We start from the raw sequence: 16,068 nt of genomic DNA, 5'->3' as shown, positions 1-16,068 counted from the left end.
AGATACAGGAGCCCTGTGCTCCTTTTCATATGGTCACAGGGCAGGGGGCTGGTGACTCCAATGTCGGTGGGGCTATGAATCTGTGGGTACATAAATCCTACAATCCTATGCAAGGTTAGACATAAAATCCTACAATCCTATGCATATACCACGGATTCATAGACCCACTGACATCGGAGTCACCAGCCCCACCTTGTGACCATATGCAAAGGAGTACAGGGCTCCTGCCTCTTTTACAGTTGCATAGAAAAGGGAATTTCAGCAGGTGTCATTTGTATATATGGAGAACCTGGTGAAATTCCCTCTTCGTCACAACAGTTAAAGCTGCAGGAACCCTGCCATCTTGACCAGATACAAAAGAGGCAAGGCTCCTGCGACTTTAAATGTTGTGATGAAGAGGAAATTTCACCAGGTGCTACATGCATACAAATGATATCTGCTGAAATTTATATTTATAAATATAACTGTAAAAAAATTATATTTTTTACTTAATTAACATTAAAGAATGCACAACCATTGTGCATTCTTTAATGTTAATTAAGTAAAAAAAAATTTTTTCTCCTGCACCTTTAACTGGTGTGATGAAGAGGGAACTTCACCAGGTTCCCCTCTGCTGATATTCCCTTTTCTATGCAACTGTTAAAGATACAGGAGCCCTGTGCTCCTTTTCATATGGTCACAGGGCAGGGGGCTGGTGACTCCAATGTCGGTGGGGCTATGAATCTGTGGGTACATAAATCCTACAATCCTATGCAAGGTTAGACATAAAATCCTACAATCCTATGCATATACCACGGATTCATAGACCCACTGACATCGGAGTCACCAGCCCCACCTTGTGACCATATGCAAAGGAGTACAGGGCTCCTGCCTCTTTTACAGTTGCATAGAAAAGGGAATTTCAGCAGGTGTCACTTGTATTCATACAGCACCTGGTGAAATTCAAAAGGTACCAAAGAATAAGGGCAGAGGCCCATTCCTTATGCATCAGAGCTTGCTTTCAATAGTACTACACACTGGAATTAATAATACTTTATACTGTTAGTTTCACCCTTCCCTGTGCCTGTTTACACTTCCCTGTGCCTGTTTGCATTCTCTTTCCCTCCTTACTGTTTACTGGGTCTTGCTATTTACTGCGTACTCTGTACAGCACCATGTACAGTTATGGTGCTATATAAATAAATAAATAAATAAAATAATAATAATAATAATAGGGTTGATTCCTGCACTGAGCAGGGGGTTGGACTGGATGACCTTGTAGGCCCCTTCCAACTCTTCTATTCTATGAGTGAGCGAAGGGAGGTAAGGGAGCGCGCGGTGGGGGGGTGGGGGAACGTTGGGGAGTGAGGGGTGGGGGGGGCATCGCGCGGAATCCTCCCCCCCCACACACACACCAGCAGGTCTTAGCCTCCCGCCGCTGCCACGGTAGGCAGCAGCAGAGGCCAGGGGATACATATACACACACACGCCGGGGGGGGGGGGAGAGGCAAGGCTCCTGCACACACCCCACTCACCCACCCACCCCACCCACTCACCCACCCACCCACCCCACACCCACACCCCCCACACACCCCCACCCCCCCACACCCCACACACCCCACCCCCCCACCCCACACACCCCCACACACCCACACACACACCCACCCACACCCCCACACCCCCACACACACACCCCACACCCACCCACCCCCCCACACCCACCCCACACACCCACAGACCCACAGACCCACACACACACACACACACCCCACACCCACCCCCACCTCCACTCCCCCACCCCCCCCCACCCCCCCCACACACACCACCCACCCCACCCACACACCACCCCCCCACCCCCCCACACACACACCCACACCCCCCCACTCACACCACACACACACACCACACACACACACACACACACACACACACCCCACCCCACACACACACACACCACACACACACACACACACACACCCCCACACCCCCCACACACACCCACAGACACACACACACACACACCCCACCCCCCCACCCCCCACCCACCCCCACCTCCACCCCCCCACACCCCACCCCACCCACCCCCACACACACACCACCCACACCCCCCCCACACCCCCACCCCCACACCCCCACACACCGCGCGCGCGCACGCGCCGGGGGAAAGGAAGGACTTCCCTTACCTTCCATGTTGCTGCTCTGGCAGGAAATGTGCTTCCCTGCCAGAAGTGACGTCACTTCCGTTTCCGGCAGAGAACCCCATTTCGCGCCAGAGCAGCAACGAGGAAGGTAAGGGAAGTCCTTCCTCTCATTCCCCGGCGCGTCTGGGTGGGGTGTGTGTGTGTGTGATGGATGGGTGTGTGTGTGTGTGTGATGGATGGGTGTGTGTGTGTGTGTGATTGATTGATTGCATAGCCTCCGAGAGACCAGGGAATCAATCACTCAATCACACACACACACACACACCAGCGGCCCGGCTCTTCCCTACCCTCGCCGCCGCAGTTCGAGCTGCGGCGAGTCTAGGGAAGGTCCCCCCGCACCCCCACCCCAGCTACGCAGGGCCCCCTCTCCTCCCCCCCCCCTCCGCCCAAGTCGACTGCAGCCCAGGGTTTCAAGTGAGCGCCCGGCTTGCTTTCGGGTGCAGCCGGGCGCTCAATTGAAACCCCGGGCTGCAGCCGACGGACAAGGTGAAACCGGGGGGGTGGGGGGCGACTTCCCCCCCCCCGATTTCCCCCCCCCCGCTACGCCTGGGCCCGCCGCTGCACGAATGCAGCAGCGGCTCCAGGCAAGCTCCCCTAACCCCACTTACCTGGCCCGTCGGGGATGAGCGCCGGCCGCGCTCTCCCTGCTTCTCCCTCCTCTCTCTGGGGATTCTGAAGCTCACGCGCATGCGTGAGCTTATCAGATTCCCCATTGAGAAACATGGGGATTTTAAAAATTAATTAAAAATTGATGGAACGGTCTTTCGAAAAAAGAAAGGCCATTCCATCAATCGGATAGATAGGGGAATTTAATCCTGTTTTTGGATTCCACCGGGAGGCTTCCCCTTTTGCGCTACGAGTGCGCAAAAAAAAAGTCGCCACCCCCCGAGGAAAACAAAGCAGATTGTGACAGACAGAGTTTTTCTCCCTTTTTCTCCTTTAAACTCCCACCCAGACCTCAATATTTCAGGAATCTCCCTGAAACGCGCAGGGAATGTAAAGCCAGCATTTCTTTCTGGCAGTACCCCGCGTTTCAGAAAGATTCCTGAAATATTTTTCATTTTAGGACCCTAAATTCCCCTTTCCCCCCCGCTAATAAATTATAATGGTAGAATGCTCAGATTACTGACGGGCCTTAACATACAGCAGCCACGATTGTGGCTGCTGTAATTATGGAATTCACTACCACAAGATGTAGTGATGGCCACCAATTTGGATGGCTTTAAAAGGGGGTTGGATAAATTCCTGGAGGCAAAGGTTATCAATGGCTACCAGCCCTAATGGTTGTGTGGTATCTCCAGTATTCAAGACATTAAGCCTGTGTGCACCAGTTGCTGGGGAACATGGGTGGGAGGGTGCTCTTGCACCATGTCCTGCTTTGTTGGTCCTTGGTGGATAGCTGGTTGGTCACTGTGTGAACAGAGTGCTGGACTAGATGGACCCTTGGTCTGATCCAGCAGGGCTCTTCTTATGTTCTTAAATAAGGCACATTTTCACACTTGAGTCAGTGGGGGGAAAGCACATACGTGTGTGTGTGTGTGTGTGTGTGTGTGTGTGTGTGTGTGTGTGTGCACATGTGTGCACACTGGGAAAACAACAACAATGTGTACTTTTACCATTTGAATGGGGTGAAGAATCAGGGAGAAAGTTTCTAGCCCATCCCTGCTGTGGTAGTTTTCTGTTTACAGTGTGTGTTTTCAATTAAAGGGAACATTAAAAAAATCTGATCCTCCAACTGCAGTTTGAACAGGCATAGTCTATTCTTCTATCACCTCATATCTCTACTACACTCTACTGAATATGTTCATTGTGGGGAACTCTCTGTGTGTGTGTGTGTGTGTGTGTGTGTGTGTGTGTGTGTGTGTGTGTGTATCTACTAGGATTGCTTGTAATGCCCTTTTGCCAGTGTAAGTTAAAACTGGAAAATAATACTACTAATGAATGTATTTTGCCCTTTTGAAAAAATAAATAAATAGTGTGTTTCTTTGAGGAGCCAAAATTATATTTACACTGGGGAAAACACTCCTGACAAAATTGCATTTATTTGTGGTGTCACTGTAATTTTTCTAGTGCTACTACAGAGGCTTATAGCTACTGTGCTAGCCACTGAAGAAAAGAATGGTTTGTTTTCATATTTCTGTGCATTGTACTTTTAAATTATCCTAACCAAATGCCTTAATGTTTTTTTTCCTCCCACTGAATGTATGTCACATGCAGTTCCTTGCTATTAACACGACAGAACAATCTCCTTTTTCTAGAACAACTGCTCCAAAGATATTTTCATGTCAGCCATTGCATCTCCACTGAATTGTGTCCTCCTTGCCTAATACAATAGTCTCTCAGATATACAGCCTCATCCATCTTCTCTATCTGCTCTGCCTTTACATCCACTTGCTTTATTTGTCTGTCACTCCAAGTAGAGCTAATAAGAACAGTCACATGAAAAATATAGCCCTGTTTTTGACATTGACCCTGAAACATTTCTGGAGCTCCTCAGACCTGCAAGTAGATATTAAGTAAAGGATGTTTCTAAGGATGTTGGCCCTAATCTTTCAAACAGTCTTGCAGAATTTCTCCTTCTCTTTCTCTTTCTCTTCCTCAGCCCAAATTAAAACTTTGCTGGAAGACAGTAAATCCCAAGGAGTGCACCTAGGCAAAAAGTGTTGAAATGAACTTTTTAAGCTATATTTTCTTCAAAGATTGATGTCCTAATGAAATAGGTGAAGCCTGAATGGAGGAACATCACTTTATGAATGTCGATGTTAGAAGAGCACAGGGCTGCTGCCACCCTATTTCCCTTACTTGCTCTTTCTTATAGTATCAAATATATCATCCGTTGGCCCCCAGAACAAATGGTGATGTAATGCAGGGTTGGGGAGATAGCTATCATGATGAAATCACACCACACATCTTCTTTGTATTAGATTGGGGGTTGCCAACCTGTACTCTGTGGACCCCCTCATGTGGATTTCTGCTCTCTATCTTTAGGGCCCACAAGCTCCAGGAATCTTCTGGGGAAAGTTCTGCTATTAGCAGTGGCAGAACAATGATCCCGATAAGGGCTGTTCCCCCACCCCACCCCACCCCACACACCCCATTATCTCTATGCAGGCAGGATGCGTGTTTCCCATCACAAATCAAAATGATTTTCATTGAACTGATTGGAAGTCTATGTCTGGATGGGAGCAAGTGGGGAGAAGCCTTTAAACAGACCCTAACTCTTGTAGATCACCATCAAAGGCAGCAGCAACCACAATTGTTGGAGCACCTGTAAAAGGGCTCTTAGGCTGATACTTGATCATAACCTTAATTCTGGCATTGAGAATACAATATCCTGTCTCTATGGAATAACTGGGCCTGTAGCCCTTCTTATTGCATAAATGATAGAAATGCTGCTAATTATAATGGATGGGGCAGGATGAATGCTCTAGCATTGACTTCAAAACATTCTGGAGAGTGCACAGCCCAGCAAAAGATAAACATTGATCATATGTTCATGATCACCACAGCCCTTCATGGGTTATTTAAGCCACAGTGGGTTGTGACACATGCAAGTGGTGATTTTGAATATTCAGACCTTGGTGAGGGTGGTTATTCGAGGGTTGTTTACCCCCCAAACAACTCCTGTCATCTGGGTTCAGATGACATGACAAACCATGGCAAGTCCCACTGGAGGTTAAATATTAAAAATGCCCACCAGTATGTGTTGCAACCCACTGTGGCTTAATTAATGCTGGTGAGCTGTGAGAACTAGCCCATTAAGTTATAACCCATAAAATGTCGATATATAATGATAGATGAAGCAATGCCTTTTGCAACATGTAACAATGGGATCTTTTATTGTACTAAAACCAGATAGATCTATCTAATAGACTCTTCTAAATTTGTAAAAGCATTCCTTGTTCCTTCCACTAGTGTGTTAATAACAGAGACGTGTTTATTAGTACTTTCATTCGACTGTACCAGCAATATAGCTGACTCTCCAAAGAAATGGATAATACTTAATAAAAATGTCTTTAAAATCTCTTGTTGGGCCATAGCAATTTATAGACTGCTTGTTCAGTACAATCAATTTTGTAAGACCACACAATAGTAATTAAATGTGTTTTAGTCTGTTGGAAATTTAACTTATTCACTCTCAGAATTATTATAATATTCGCCTACATCCACCCACACAATAAGACGTTGCAACAAAAGTGTTGAAATTAAATAATAGTTCTAACATAAAGTATAGTAGTTTTACTTTAGTTGGTGCTAATTCTTGGTATTTTGTTAAATACAGAGCTGTACATATGTTTCTCAGTTGTACATATTCCTTGAGCTAAAATAAGGCCACATTACTTTGCTCATTGCACAATAGCATTATGGAAACCTGATATTGACTAGCTGTAGTTCCTACTGGGATTCAATTAGGAAAGCAGGTACTGAATAGTACCACATTCCTGAAATTAAAAGTAAAATTCAGATTGATGTTACTTAGGGTGTATAACATATTGCCCACCAAATCTTTTGCATCAGATGCAGGGTGACTTTCCCTGTTGTTTTCCCATGATGCACATGCATTCACATGTGAATATGCCTGTAATGGTCATCTTGCTAATTATTTATGACAAAGAATTCAAACAAACTGAATTCAGATTGTACTGTGAATACATCTAATCTTGAGGTTAGAAGGGTTCAGTGTGAGGAAATGACTGGGGAAACTCACTGGGCTGGTTTGAAGAAAATGGTAAATCATCGTTTAACAGAGCAGGGGGCAATTTGTGGCCCTTAAGATGTTTTGACCTATAATTTCATCTTTCCTGGGACGTTATGATGTCAAAACCAAGCCATTTTCTCTCTGGAAGGCAGAAGTGTTTCTCTTGAAAACAATGTAAATTATTATATATGTGGAATTTACCGATCCTTTAGTAGTGGGCGCTCCAGCACATGGAGGAGAGCAAGGCCTACTTCACAGAAGTTTGGATCTTAATTAAGGAGAAGCATGCCTTCCATCCATCTCCATCCACATCTAGCCATGTGAAAGGCTACACTGTTCATTCCACAGTTGATTGCACAAAAGGCCATTAGCTACTCCACTATTGAGGAAACGATCACTTCCTCACAAACCAGGATACTCTGGCTTGGCATTATATTTTTTATTTGTCTCTGTCAATTGACACTGATGGGGTTATTGTTGTTGCTAATAAGAAAACACAGCTGCTATGTATGACAGGTTGTCAATACTTATTGCTATTATAGCAAGAGAGGAAGACATAGTGAATTGAGAATTGTAGTAGATCTAGAATAGTATTCTGTCTTCACAATAACCAGTTCCAAAGGGAAGTATAAGTAACCACATAGTGGATGTTGATGAAGCACTGTGCTGAGCGGGTAAAGGATCTCGTTCCTCGCTTCCAACAGTTTATGTAAAATAATGTGGTTTATATCATAGACAAAAACAAATTTGTATGCTACATTTGTATGCTAAAGTTACACATTTTAATATTTACTTATATTTCCAGTTTTTTAAGACACACAATCTATAATCCCTAAGACAGCCACTGGGCCATCCGCATAAGATAATAAGGCTGCTATCCAAAGGGGCTGGATATTCATGTACAAAATATACAGACATGTGCTTGGTGGGTGTTCCCTTTTCTATGATATCTCCCAATAGAAAATCAAATTAAACTGCAATCTTATACACACTCATCTGGGAGTAAGTCACATTAAATGTAATGGAACTTACTTCTGAGCAGACATGCTGTAAGATTCCACTGTGAAGAAACTGATGGGTAGCTCGGTGGCTCAAAGATTAATGTTGCTGTTATAAAAAGACAGATGGTATCTGCATACCTCTGGCAGGGTGCTGCAGGTCATAACCAGAAACCTTGAAAATATTTGAAGATAATTGGAAATACAGTTTTCCCCAAGACAACCCATGTTAACAGCAAGAAGTATTCAATGTAGATTTCTCAGGCCAGGCTGATCCTGCAGTTAGAAAGAATGATTGAAGGAGATGGGGCCTCCTTTTACTTCTTTAGCTTTCATGGTGGCAAATAGCAAGCAATCCAATTTGGATGGCAGGATTTTTGGGTTGGTCTATAGGTCACCAAGTGCCAAATCATATAATCAGACCATAAGAAGAGCACTGTTGGCTCAGATCAATGGTTCTTCTAGTCCAACATCCTGTTTCCCACAATGGCCATGCAGATGGTTCTGGGAAGTCCACAAGTAGGAAAGGAAAACAATAGTGCTTTCCTGTTGTTGCTTTCAGCAGCAGGCAGTGATTAGGGAAGGACACCCAATTTCTGTTCCATATCAGTTTTGCTTTCATTCCATCGAAAGTCCATTTTCTTTCATTTCTCTTCCGGCAGGCCTACCCAGTTGAATTTTAAGATGCCTTTTTTTTAATGGTGTGCTGCTTTTAATGATGCACTGGTTTTAAACGTTTGAATTTGTTGTATGTATTTTATGGTGTTTTTATTAGTGTTGTACCCCACCTCGATCCAGAGGGAGAGGCGGGTAACAAATAAATATTATTATTATTATTATTATTATTATTATTATTATTATTAAAGATAATCCCTCTCAGAGTTGGATTAGTTTCTCTGTACTCTTTGAGAATGCAAAATATTTTCCAGCTTGGCCTTGAACAAGAAATAGCTGGCTAATCAGCGAGGGTGAAGCTTTTGCTCTTAAATAGTTCCAGGGTCAATTGGTCCATCTCTGATACTTATTACCTCCTAGAGCAGTGGTTCTCAACCTGGGGCACTCCAGATGTGTTGGACTGCATCTCCCAGAATGCCCCAGCCAGCTGGCTGGGGCATTCTGGGAGTTGTAGTCCAACACATCTGGAGCGCCCCAGGTTGAGAAAGGCTGTACCTAGAGTCTTTCAAAATAAAACACCTGCCTGTTTTATGCCTTCACACACAGGACTCCTTGTCTTCTCTTCCAGTCACCACCATTTTTCTTCTGTCTTTGGTCAGTATATTCCCCTCTGCAGTTTGGGCTCCTTAGCTACATGTGACAGCCTGCTCCCACTTCCCTCAATAATGCTGAAATTACTTTCAGGTGGAATAGTAAGGCTAGCCAAATTTCTAGCCACACATGGCTTCTCAATATTATCTTTACATCATATGCATTTTTGTGTGCATTTTACCCCCAAATGTGCATTTTGGAATTCATTTTTTATCCTAAAATGCACATTTTGGTAGGCATTTTAAATCAAAGTATGCATTTAAATACCCATGTTTGATGCATTTTCTATGTTGAAAAATGTACTGCAAAATTCTGAGGAGTGCAAAATCTGAAAGTCAACTGTTTTCCAATCTGTGTATTAGTTTGAGAAAAGCAAATCAGTCCAGTTTGCTTTAAAATGCAGACTGAATGCAATCCTAAATACTGAACTCATAATCTAGAGATTCCATATAGACATCATGACTACTAGCCATTGATAGATTCATCTACCATGGATTTGTCTAATACCCCTTTAAAGCCACTGAAGCTTGAGGCTAATTCTACATTGCATGGCAGGACCAAAAGTTAATTAGGGCACAATCCCGTGCATGTATAGATAGAAAATATTCCTACAACTCTAAGGATTCCCCAGGTAGCTTGGCTGGTTGGAAAATGCTGGTTGTTGTAGGTATTTTTTTTGTCTAAACATGCATAGGTTTGTGTTCTTAATAGTTTAGCTTGTAAACATACACTGTAGCTAAGTTGTTAAATTCAGTTGAAAGTAATCTAGTCATTATTCATAGAATCATAGAATATCAGAGTTGGAAGGGGCCTACAAGGCCATCGAGTCCAACCCCCTGCTCAATGCAGGAATCCACCCTAAAGCATCCCTGACAGATGGTTGTCCAGCTGCCTCTTGAAGGCCTCTAGTGTGGGAGAGCCCACAACCTCCCTAGGTAACTGATTCCACCGTCATGTATGGAGTATTTAGAATACTTATATAAAGAATATAGGGAATCTATTTTTATTGTAAAATAAATGGCACTTCTGTATGAAATATTACTATATATTTGAAAAAAAATCATAACATTCAATGATACAAAACATTTTGGCAGTCACTGCTTATTTGTTGTAAATTATTGATATTTCGGTACATTCTAGATAAACATTCAAAATATCTTTAAAAGTGCATTTCAATTTCAAATGACTTCCCTTGGGAAGATGCTCATTCTAACTCAGGAAATACATGTGAAACACTCAACCACCCTGCAGCTCCAATAAAAGTTTGAGCTTTCACCGTATTGTTGTCAATTAGCAGTTACTGATCTTTGTCTCAGCAAGCAAAACAATATTTTTTTTCTTTTACTAAGGCCATGGCTAGACCAGGCCTATATCCTGGGATTGTCCCGGGGTCATCCCTGTTCATGTAAATGACACACAGGAGATCCAGGGATCAGCCAGGATATTTGCTGTATATTTTCCACAGAGAATTTCCATTGTTTTAATTATGACATGACTACCAAGTTATGAATTAGGACTACTTCACAAGAAATGATAGCTACGTGTATTTTCATGGTTTTTTCTCTAAGCTGTAAAGGGAAGATGTTTCTATGCATAACTGTTGGAAATATTGCCCCAGAGTGGCATCCAAAGTTATATTTTATATTCTGTGCTACAGAAAAGATGATCTTTGCATGCTCAGGGAACCGAGGGACCATCTTTTTCTGTAACATGCACTCCTTAATTTTGGTAGTAGAGTCCTGAAACACAATCTTATCTTAAATCCTAGGGATCATTCATAGATCCATGTTAATCAACTAGTAAATTGGGAACCAAATTATGAATGATTGGTTTTTAAATCAAGAGCCATTGTGTAATACCAGTAATTACCTTTTCAGGTCGGCAAGACTTGTTTAGGAAACCAAAACAATTCAACTTCCCTTCAGCTAAAGGTGACAGAAACAGACCCAAACTTGCAGGTATTGATATCATCATTTTTATACATTCTGAGCTGATTGTCAAATGTTAAAGTCTGATTTCTTCAGTGATTTTCTGAAGCATCAATGTTAAGCAGTGATATAGTAGTAAATTTTGTAGTGTAAGCACTCGTCACAATATTCCCTATACTCACTCCTCCAAGGAGAATCCAAAAATGCAGGCATCTCTCTCTCTCCTCACCCAAATACACACCCACCCTCAAATACTATTTTGGGATGCATTAATAGAAGTATAGCTTCCAAATCGTGTGAGGTACTGGTTCCCCTCTATTCGGCACTAGTTAGACCTCTTAAGTATTATGTCCAGTTCTGAGCACCACACTTCAAGAAGGATGCAGACAAGCTGGAGCATGTTCAGAGGAGGGCAATGAGGATTTAAAACAACAACAACAAAAACTCTGACCAAAAACAGCACCTGGGGGGGGTTTGTAGATTTTCACAACTGCACATTTTCAGATCTACAATTTGCTCAAATGCATTTTCCAGCAGGTATGCACATATGGGAAATGGAGATGGAATGGTTTTAACAAATGTGTACATCCTCGTAATTAGTAGGGGTGTGCACAGACTCCCCGCTCCGCTTCACTTCCAGATCCGCGGTTTGCGGATCGGGCTGCTTCGCTCCGCTCCCGCTCCGCCCATGCCCGCTCCGCTCCACTGCGGAGCTCCGGATCCGGATCGGAGCTCCGTTTTCCCCCCTCCCCGTAGGCTTGCATTAAGCTTAAAAAGTATACAACTTCTTTTCTGTGAAAGTTAAAAACCTCACGTTTGGCACCATGACACCTCATGGAGGTATACACACGCATGCCAAGACTCAAGGCAATCCCATCATCCCCTGAATTTTGGGGAATTTATGAAAATCGGGCACCCCATTCACACCCCTTTTGATAGCTCCGTCAATTTGCACGTTAAAAACCTCAAACTCGCCACCATGATAGCTTATCCAGGGACACACACGCACGCCCAGACTCAAGGCAGTCCCATCATCCCCTGATTTGGGGGGAATTTATGAAAATCCAACACCCCATTCACACTCCTTTCGATAGCGCCGTCAATTTGCATGTTTAAAACCTCAAACTCGCCACCATGATAGCTTATTCAGGGATACACACGCACGCCCAGACTCAAGGCAGTCCCATCATCCCCAGTTTTTTGGCAGGGCTTAAACTTGCAGACATCTCAATGGGGCCATTTCAAAGGAAATCCCAACATGCCATGAATTGGGGAGTAGAGATCAACCTATATGAATCTTCTTCCACACTTGAAAAATGGATTTGGAACTTCCAAAACTCCAAGTGAGCGCAGGAAGGACTTCTCCCCTGAGTCAAAGCCAGACACACACAACATCCCTGCGAGGCGGGCAGGGGAGGAGAGAGGGAAGGCAGGCAGCAGACATTTCTGGGGGCATAAGGAAGTGAGCCAAGGATAAGCCAGTAATGCATATAAAATGGAATAAATAAATAAATAAACAAAGGAGGGGTGGAATTTAAAGCAGCAGTGTTGCTGAATAAACAACAAGAAGAACTTTTTTTAAAAGGCTATATCTGTCTTTTACCAGCAATAGGGGGACGTGCCCAGGGGAGGGGGAAGCAGCTGCCAGTTCAACTCATGATAGGCATTGCTCCACCATGAGAGCTCTGAAAAGTGGAACTGTCACTTCAACTCATGATAGGCATCGCTCCACCACTAAGAGAAGCAGACTGCTCACTTCAACTCATGATAGGCATTGCTTCACCGGGTTACTCTCTTTGGAAGGCTCTGATGGCCTTCCAAGTACAGGAGAGAGTGGGGGCACGTCCACAATGAGATGCCCTAGGGGAGCTCATCCCCTTGCACCACATCTTTTCAGTTGTTCCCCAAAGTTAGGGTGGGTAGCAGTGCTGTGTTTCTATCTCTTATTATTGGCTTAGTATATGATTTCAGGTTGTGTTTGTGCATTTGGTGGGGCTACTGTTTTAAAAAAACACTGGGAAAAGTCTGTTCAGACTAAGAAAGAGAAGTTCCCAGAATCCCAAGTTACCCATTTTGCCTATCCCCTCCTCCAACTTTGGGATCATGTGATCATGACCGGGAGTTGATTCTGCCCCTCAGCCCTTCGGAAAAGGTATTTTTCCTGCCGGTTTTTTAAAAAATTATAGCACATGAACCGCAGCACGCAGAGAGCTGAGAGTAGTCTCAAAATGACCCCCATGTACGACTCTCCAAGCACAAGAATTTTCAGAAAGATAGGTTCAAAAACAACACAGTTATCCCCCTTTCTTTTCCGCAATGCAATCCTATGGGCGAAATGTTTCAAGATGGCGATCGGATCGGACCGCGGAAACCGGAGTGCTCCAAAAATGGGCGCTTCTCTTCGCCTTGCTTCTAGGGGTCCGCGGTCCGCTTCTACTCCGCCTCTGGGCAAGGCAGAGCAGGCCAATTCGCTCCTGCTTCTGCGCTTCTAATCGGAGCGGAGCACATGCCTAGTAATTAGTATTAAGTCCCATTTCCCAGATTCAAACACAGTTATTTACAACCCATATTTTTTCACCACATTTATCTTCTTTCCATGTCTGAGCCCTTCTGTGCCAGGAATTTTAGACTCTAGCTCCTTGGGGGCAGGGACCTTTTTGTTTTGCTTTACTCTATAACATGCCGTGTGTACTGATGGCAATGACAGATGATAGATGGATAGACAGAGTGAGTGAGTGAGCTTCTTATTTGCAAACTATAAGAGAGGGATGGATTTCTACCCTAATTTGTTTTTTCAGAAAATAATAATAAATTATTCCCTCTAATATATTTGTGGCCCTGTGTCAGTCACTTTCAAACTAAAATGAACCACCCAAAAACAAGGATTATATTGCTACATATGCTAGGAAACCCTGAGGTATGCAGAAGTGCTATACTTCAGAAAATCATCCCTCAGAAGGGTACAGAAATGGGCAGAAGAAAACTTCTCATGTTGTTGTGGAATCCTGCAGCGTACAGGCCTGAGCCTTCATTCTGCTCTGTTACCATTAGCAATTGTTCTGTTGCGGGTCAATGAAGGGTGGGAAATAATGAGCTGAGACACAAGTGTGGAATTAAAATAGGGCCACATTTATTTAAAGGCCTTTAAAGGGGTGAAGGCCTTTTGATCATGATAATGGCCATCTTGATCATGATAATAGCCATTGTTTGAATCATTCAAACATTCAAAGCCTGTGAAGTGGCACATGTAGATCACCATCTTGCAGGCTTGCCCCTCTTAGGGGTAGGGAGGCCTTCCGGTTTCATATACCCCCTCAGACTGCAGAACTCCAAATGGATGAGGAAGGTTGGCCTCAAACATAACCCTTATCTTGCCAGCTGGGGCTGCAAAATTCCTAGCTGGAAGCCTCAGGCACTACCCATCATTGCAACAGTGCCTCTGAATGCTCACCAACCCTAATTCTGCTCCAGATGCCCACACATACCTGCCTACCACAAAAGTGACCAAAACATTTACCCAGGAACCAGATCAACCTATTTAATACTCCCAGCCTGTCTTGCAGTGTGAAGTAGGTGAAAAAAAGCTCATAACCAAGAAAGTGATTATGTGCAAAGGAATCCTACTTGGCCCCCAAAAGGGTGACCAGCAAGCCCACACTGGCTACAGGGAGGGAGGGAAGGAGCCATGTTTCAAAGAGGAGGTGGGGAGGGGCAAAAGCAGCCGCTAAATCTCCTGCCTGCCTTGGTGGCACCATACGAAGGCCACCATTGGCGAGTCTCCCCACTCACCTCCCCATGCTCAAGCAAGCCAGGCAAGGAAGTAGGGCATTTCTGAGCTCAAGGTGAAGGAAAACAGAGCATTTGCTGTAGCAGTTCTGTCCTCCTTCCACCAGCCGGGTGATTTGAAGAAGAAGAGGTTGAGATGAGGTGGAGCTGCAATATTACCTTAGCTGTGTCAGTAAGTGTGATAGCTGGCCAGTGGGTCAACAGGCATGGAAGGCATTGCTTTTAGTCAGAGAGGGAAGGATAAAGTGTGTGAGAGAGAGGTTTATCCTAAAAAAAAAAAAAATTTACATGAGACTGTTTGAGACTGTTCAACAGTACAGGATTTATTTATTTATTTACTTATTTATTATTTATTACACTCTTCTCCCTCGCTGATGCGCAGGCTCCAATAGCCTGGCAAGGCAAGAGTCTACTCTCTGCCTTGCAAGGGAGCCTGATTTCCCCCAGTGCTGACTTTACCACTCTCCTTCTGGCTTAGAGGAAGGGAAATATTGCTCACTGGTGTGCAAACCTGGAGCAGGCCACACTTGTAATACTATCATTGTTTTTTCTCCATCCTTTAACAGAAGTCACACAGTCCTCCGTGGATTAAACCAGAAATGAAAAAATCAGCAGAGAGAAAAGAAAACAACCCAGAAGAGTTGGCTAAAATCAAGGAAAAGACTCTGTAAATATCATCCAGCTATCTTTAAAACATTCTTCATTTGCTATCGTCTTCATCTTTTTAGTCCAGAGGCATGAAAATGTTCCAGGTTTCTAAAGCATGCATTTTTTCCACTATTTTATGGATGTTTGTAAATTAGTCTAGAAATTTCTGAAATAGATTGATTAGTATCTTTCAGCAATAATACAAGAGAAATGGATGTTTGAAAAAATGCTTTGTAATACAGTCCAGTTTTTTGAAATATTATTCTGCCCTGATCTGTAACTTGCTTATTATAAATCACTCTGTTTTGTAAAGAAATGCTATTAAGAATTTTTATTTTATTAACCAATCCTGTTTCATAAGTATCGTTATTGTGTACAGTCAAGGCTGGTGAACAAGTGACTCTTCAACCTGACACAGTAGGCCAACCATGGTTCAACACTTAGTTATCTCAGTTTTCCGATTGTCTAGAATCACTGGCAAGATCTACACTACTATGGGATGTCCATATGGTTCCAAATACAATTCTATGTAAATGGAGATCTCCCTTTTCCAGACAACATAT

General features: G+C 43.7%; 1 protein-coding gene across 3 annotated transcripts in view; it reads left to right on the top strand.

Annotated features, from left to right (window-relative positions):
* Positions 1-15,844, top strand: part of LUZP2 (leucine zipper protein 2) — a 464,552-nt gene extending 448,708 nt beyond the window's left edge. For all 3 annotated transcript variants that reach the window (XM_063117349.1, XM_063117348.1, XM_063117346.1), the window contains 2 exons: positions 11,021-11,101; positions 15,424-15,844. In XM_063117349.1, coding sequence (XP_062973419.1) covers positions 11,021-11,101; positions 15,424-15,528 — 186 coding nt within the window. In that variant the 3' untranslated portion in view covers positions 15,529-15,844. The remainder of the gene's footprint in view (positions 1-11,020; positions 11,102-15,423) is intronic.
* The last annotated feature ends 224 nt before the right edge of the window (positions 15,845-16,068 follow it).

The sequence above is a fragment of the Elgaria multicarinata genome, chromosome 2 (assembly GCF_023053635.1).
Source record: "Elgaria multicarinata webbii isolate HBS135686 ecotype San Diego chromosome 2, rElgMul1.1.pri, whole genome shotgun sequence".
Lineage (NCBI taxonomy): Eukaryota > Metazoa > Chordata > Lepidosauria > Squamata > Anguidae > Elgaria > Elgaria multicarinata.
The sequence above is the reverse complement of the archived record's forward strand: the minus strand, read 5'-3'. Positions and strand labels throughout refer to the sequence as shown.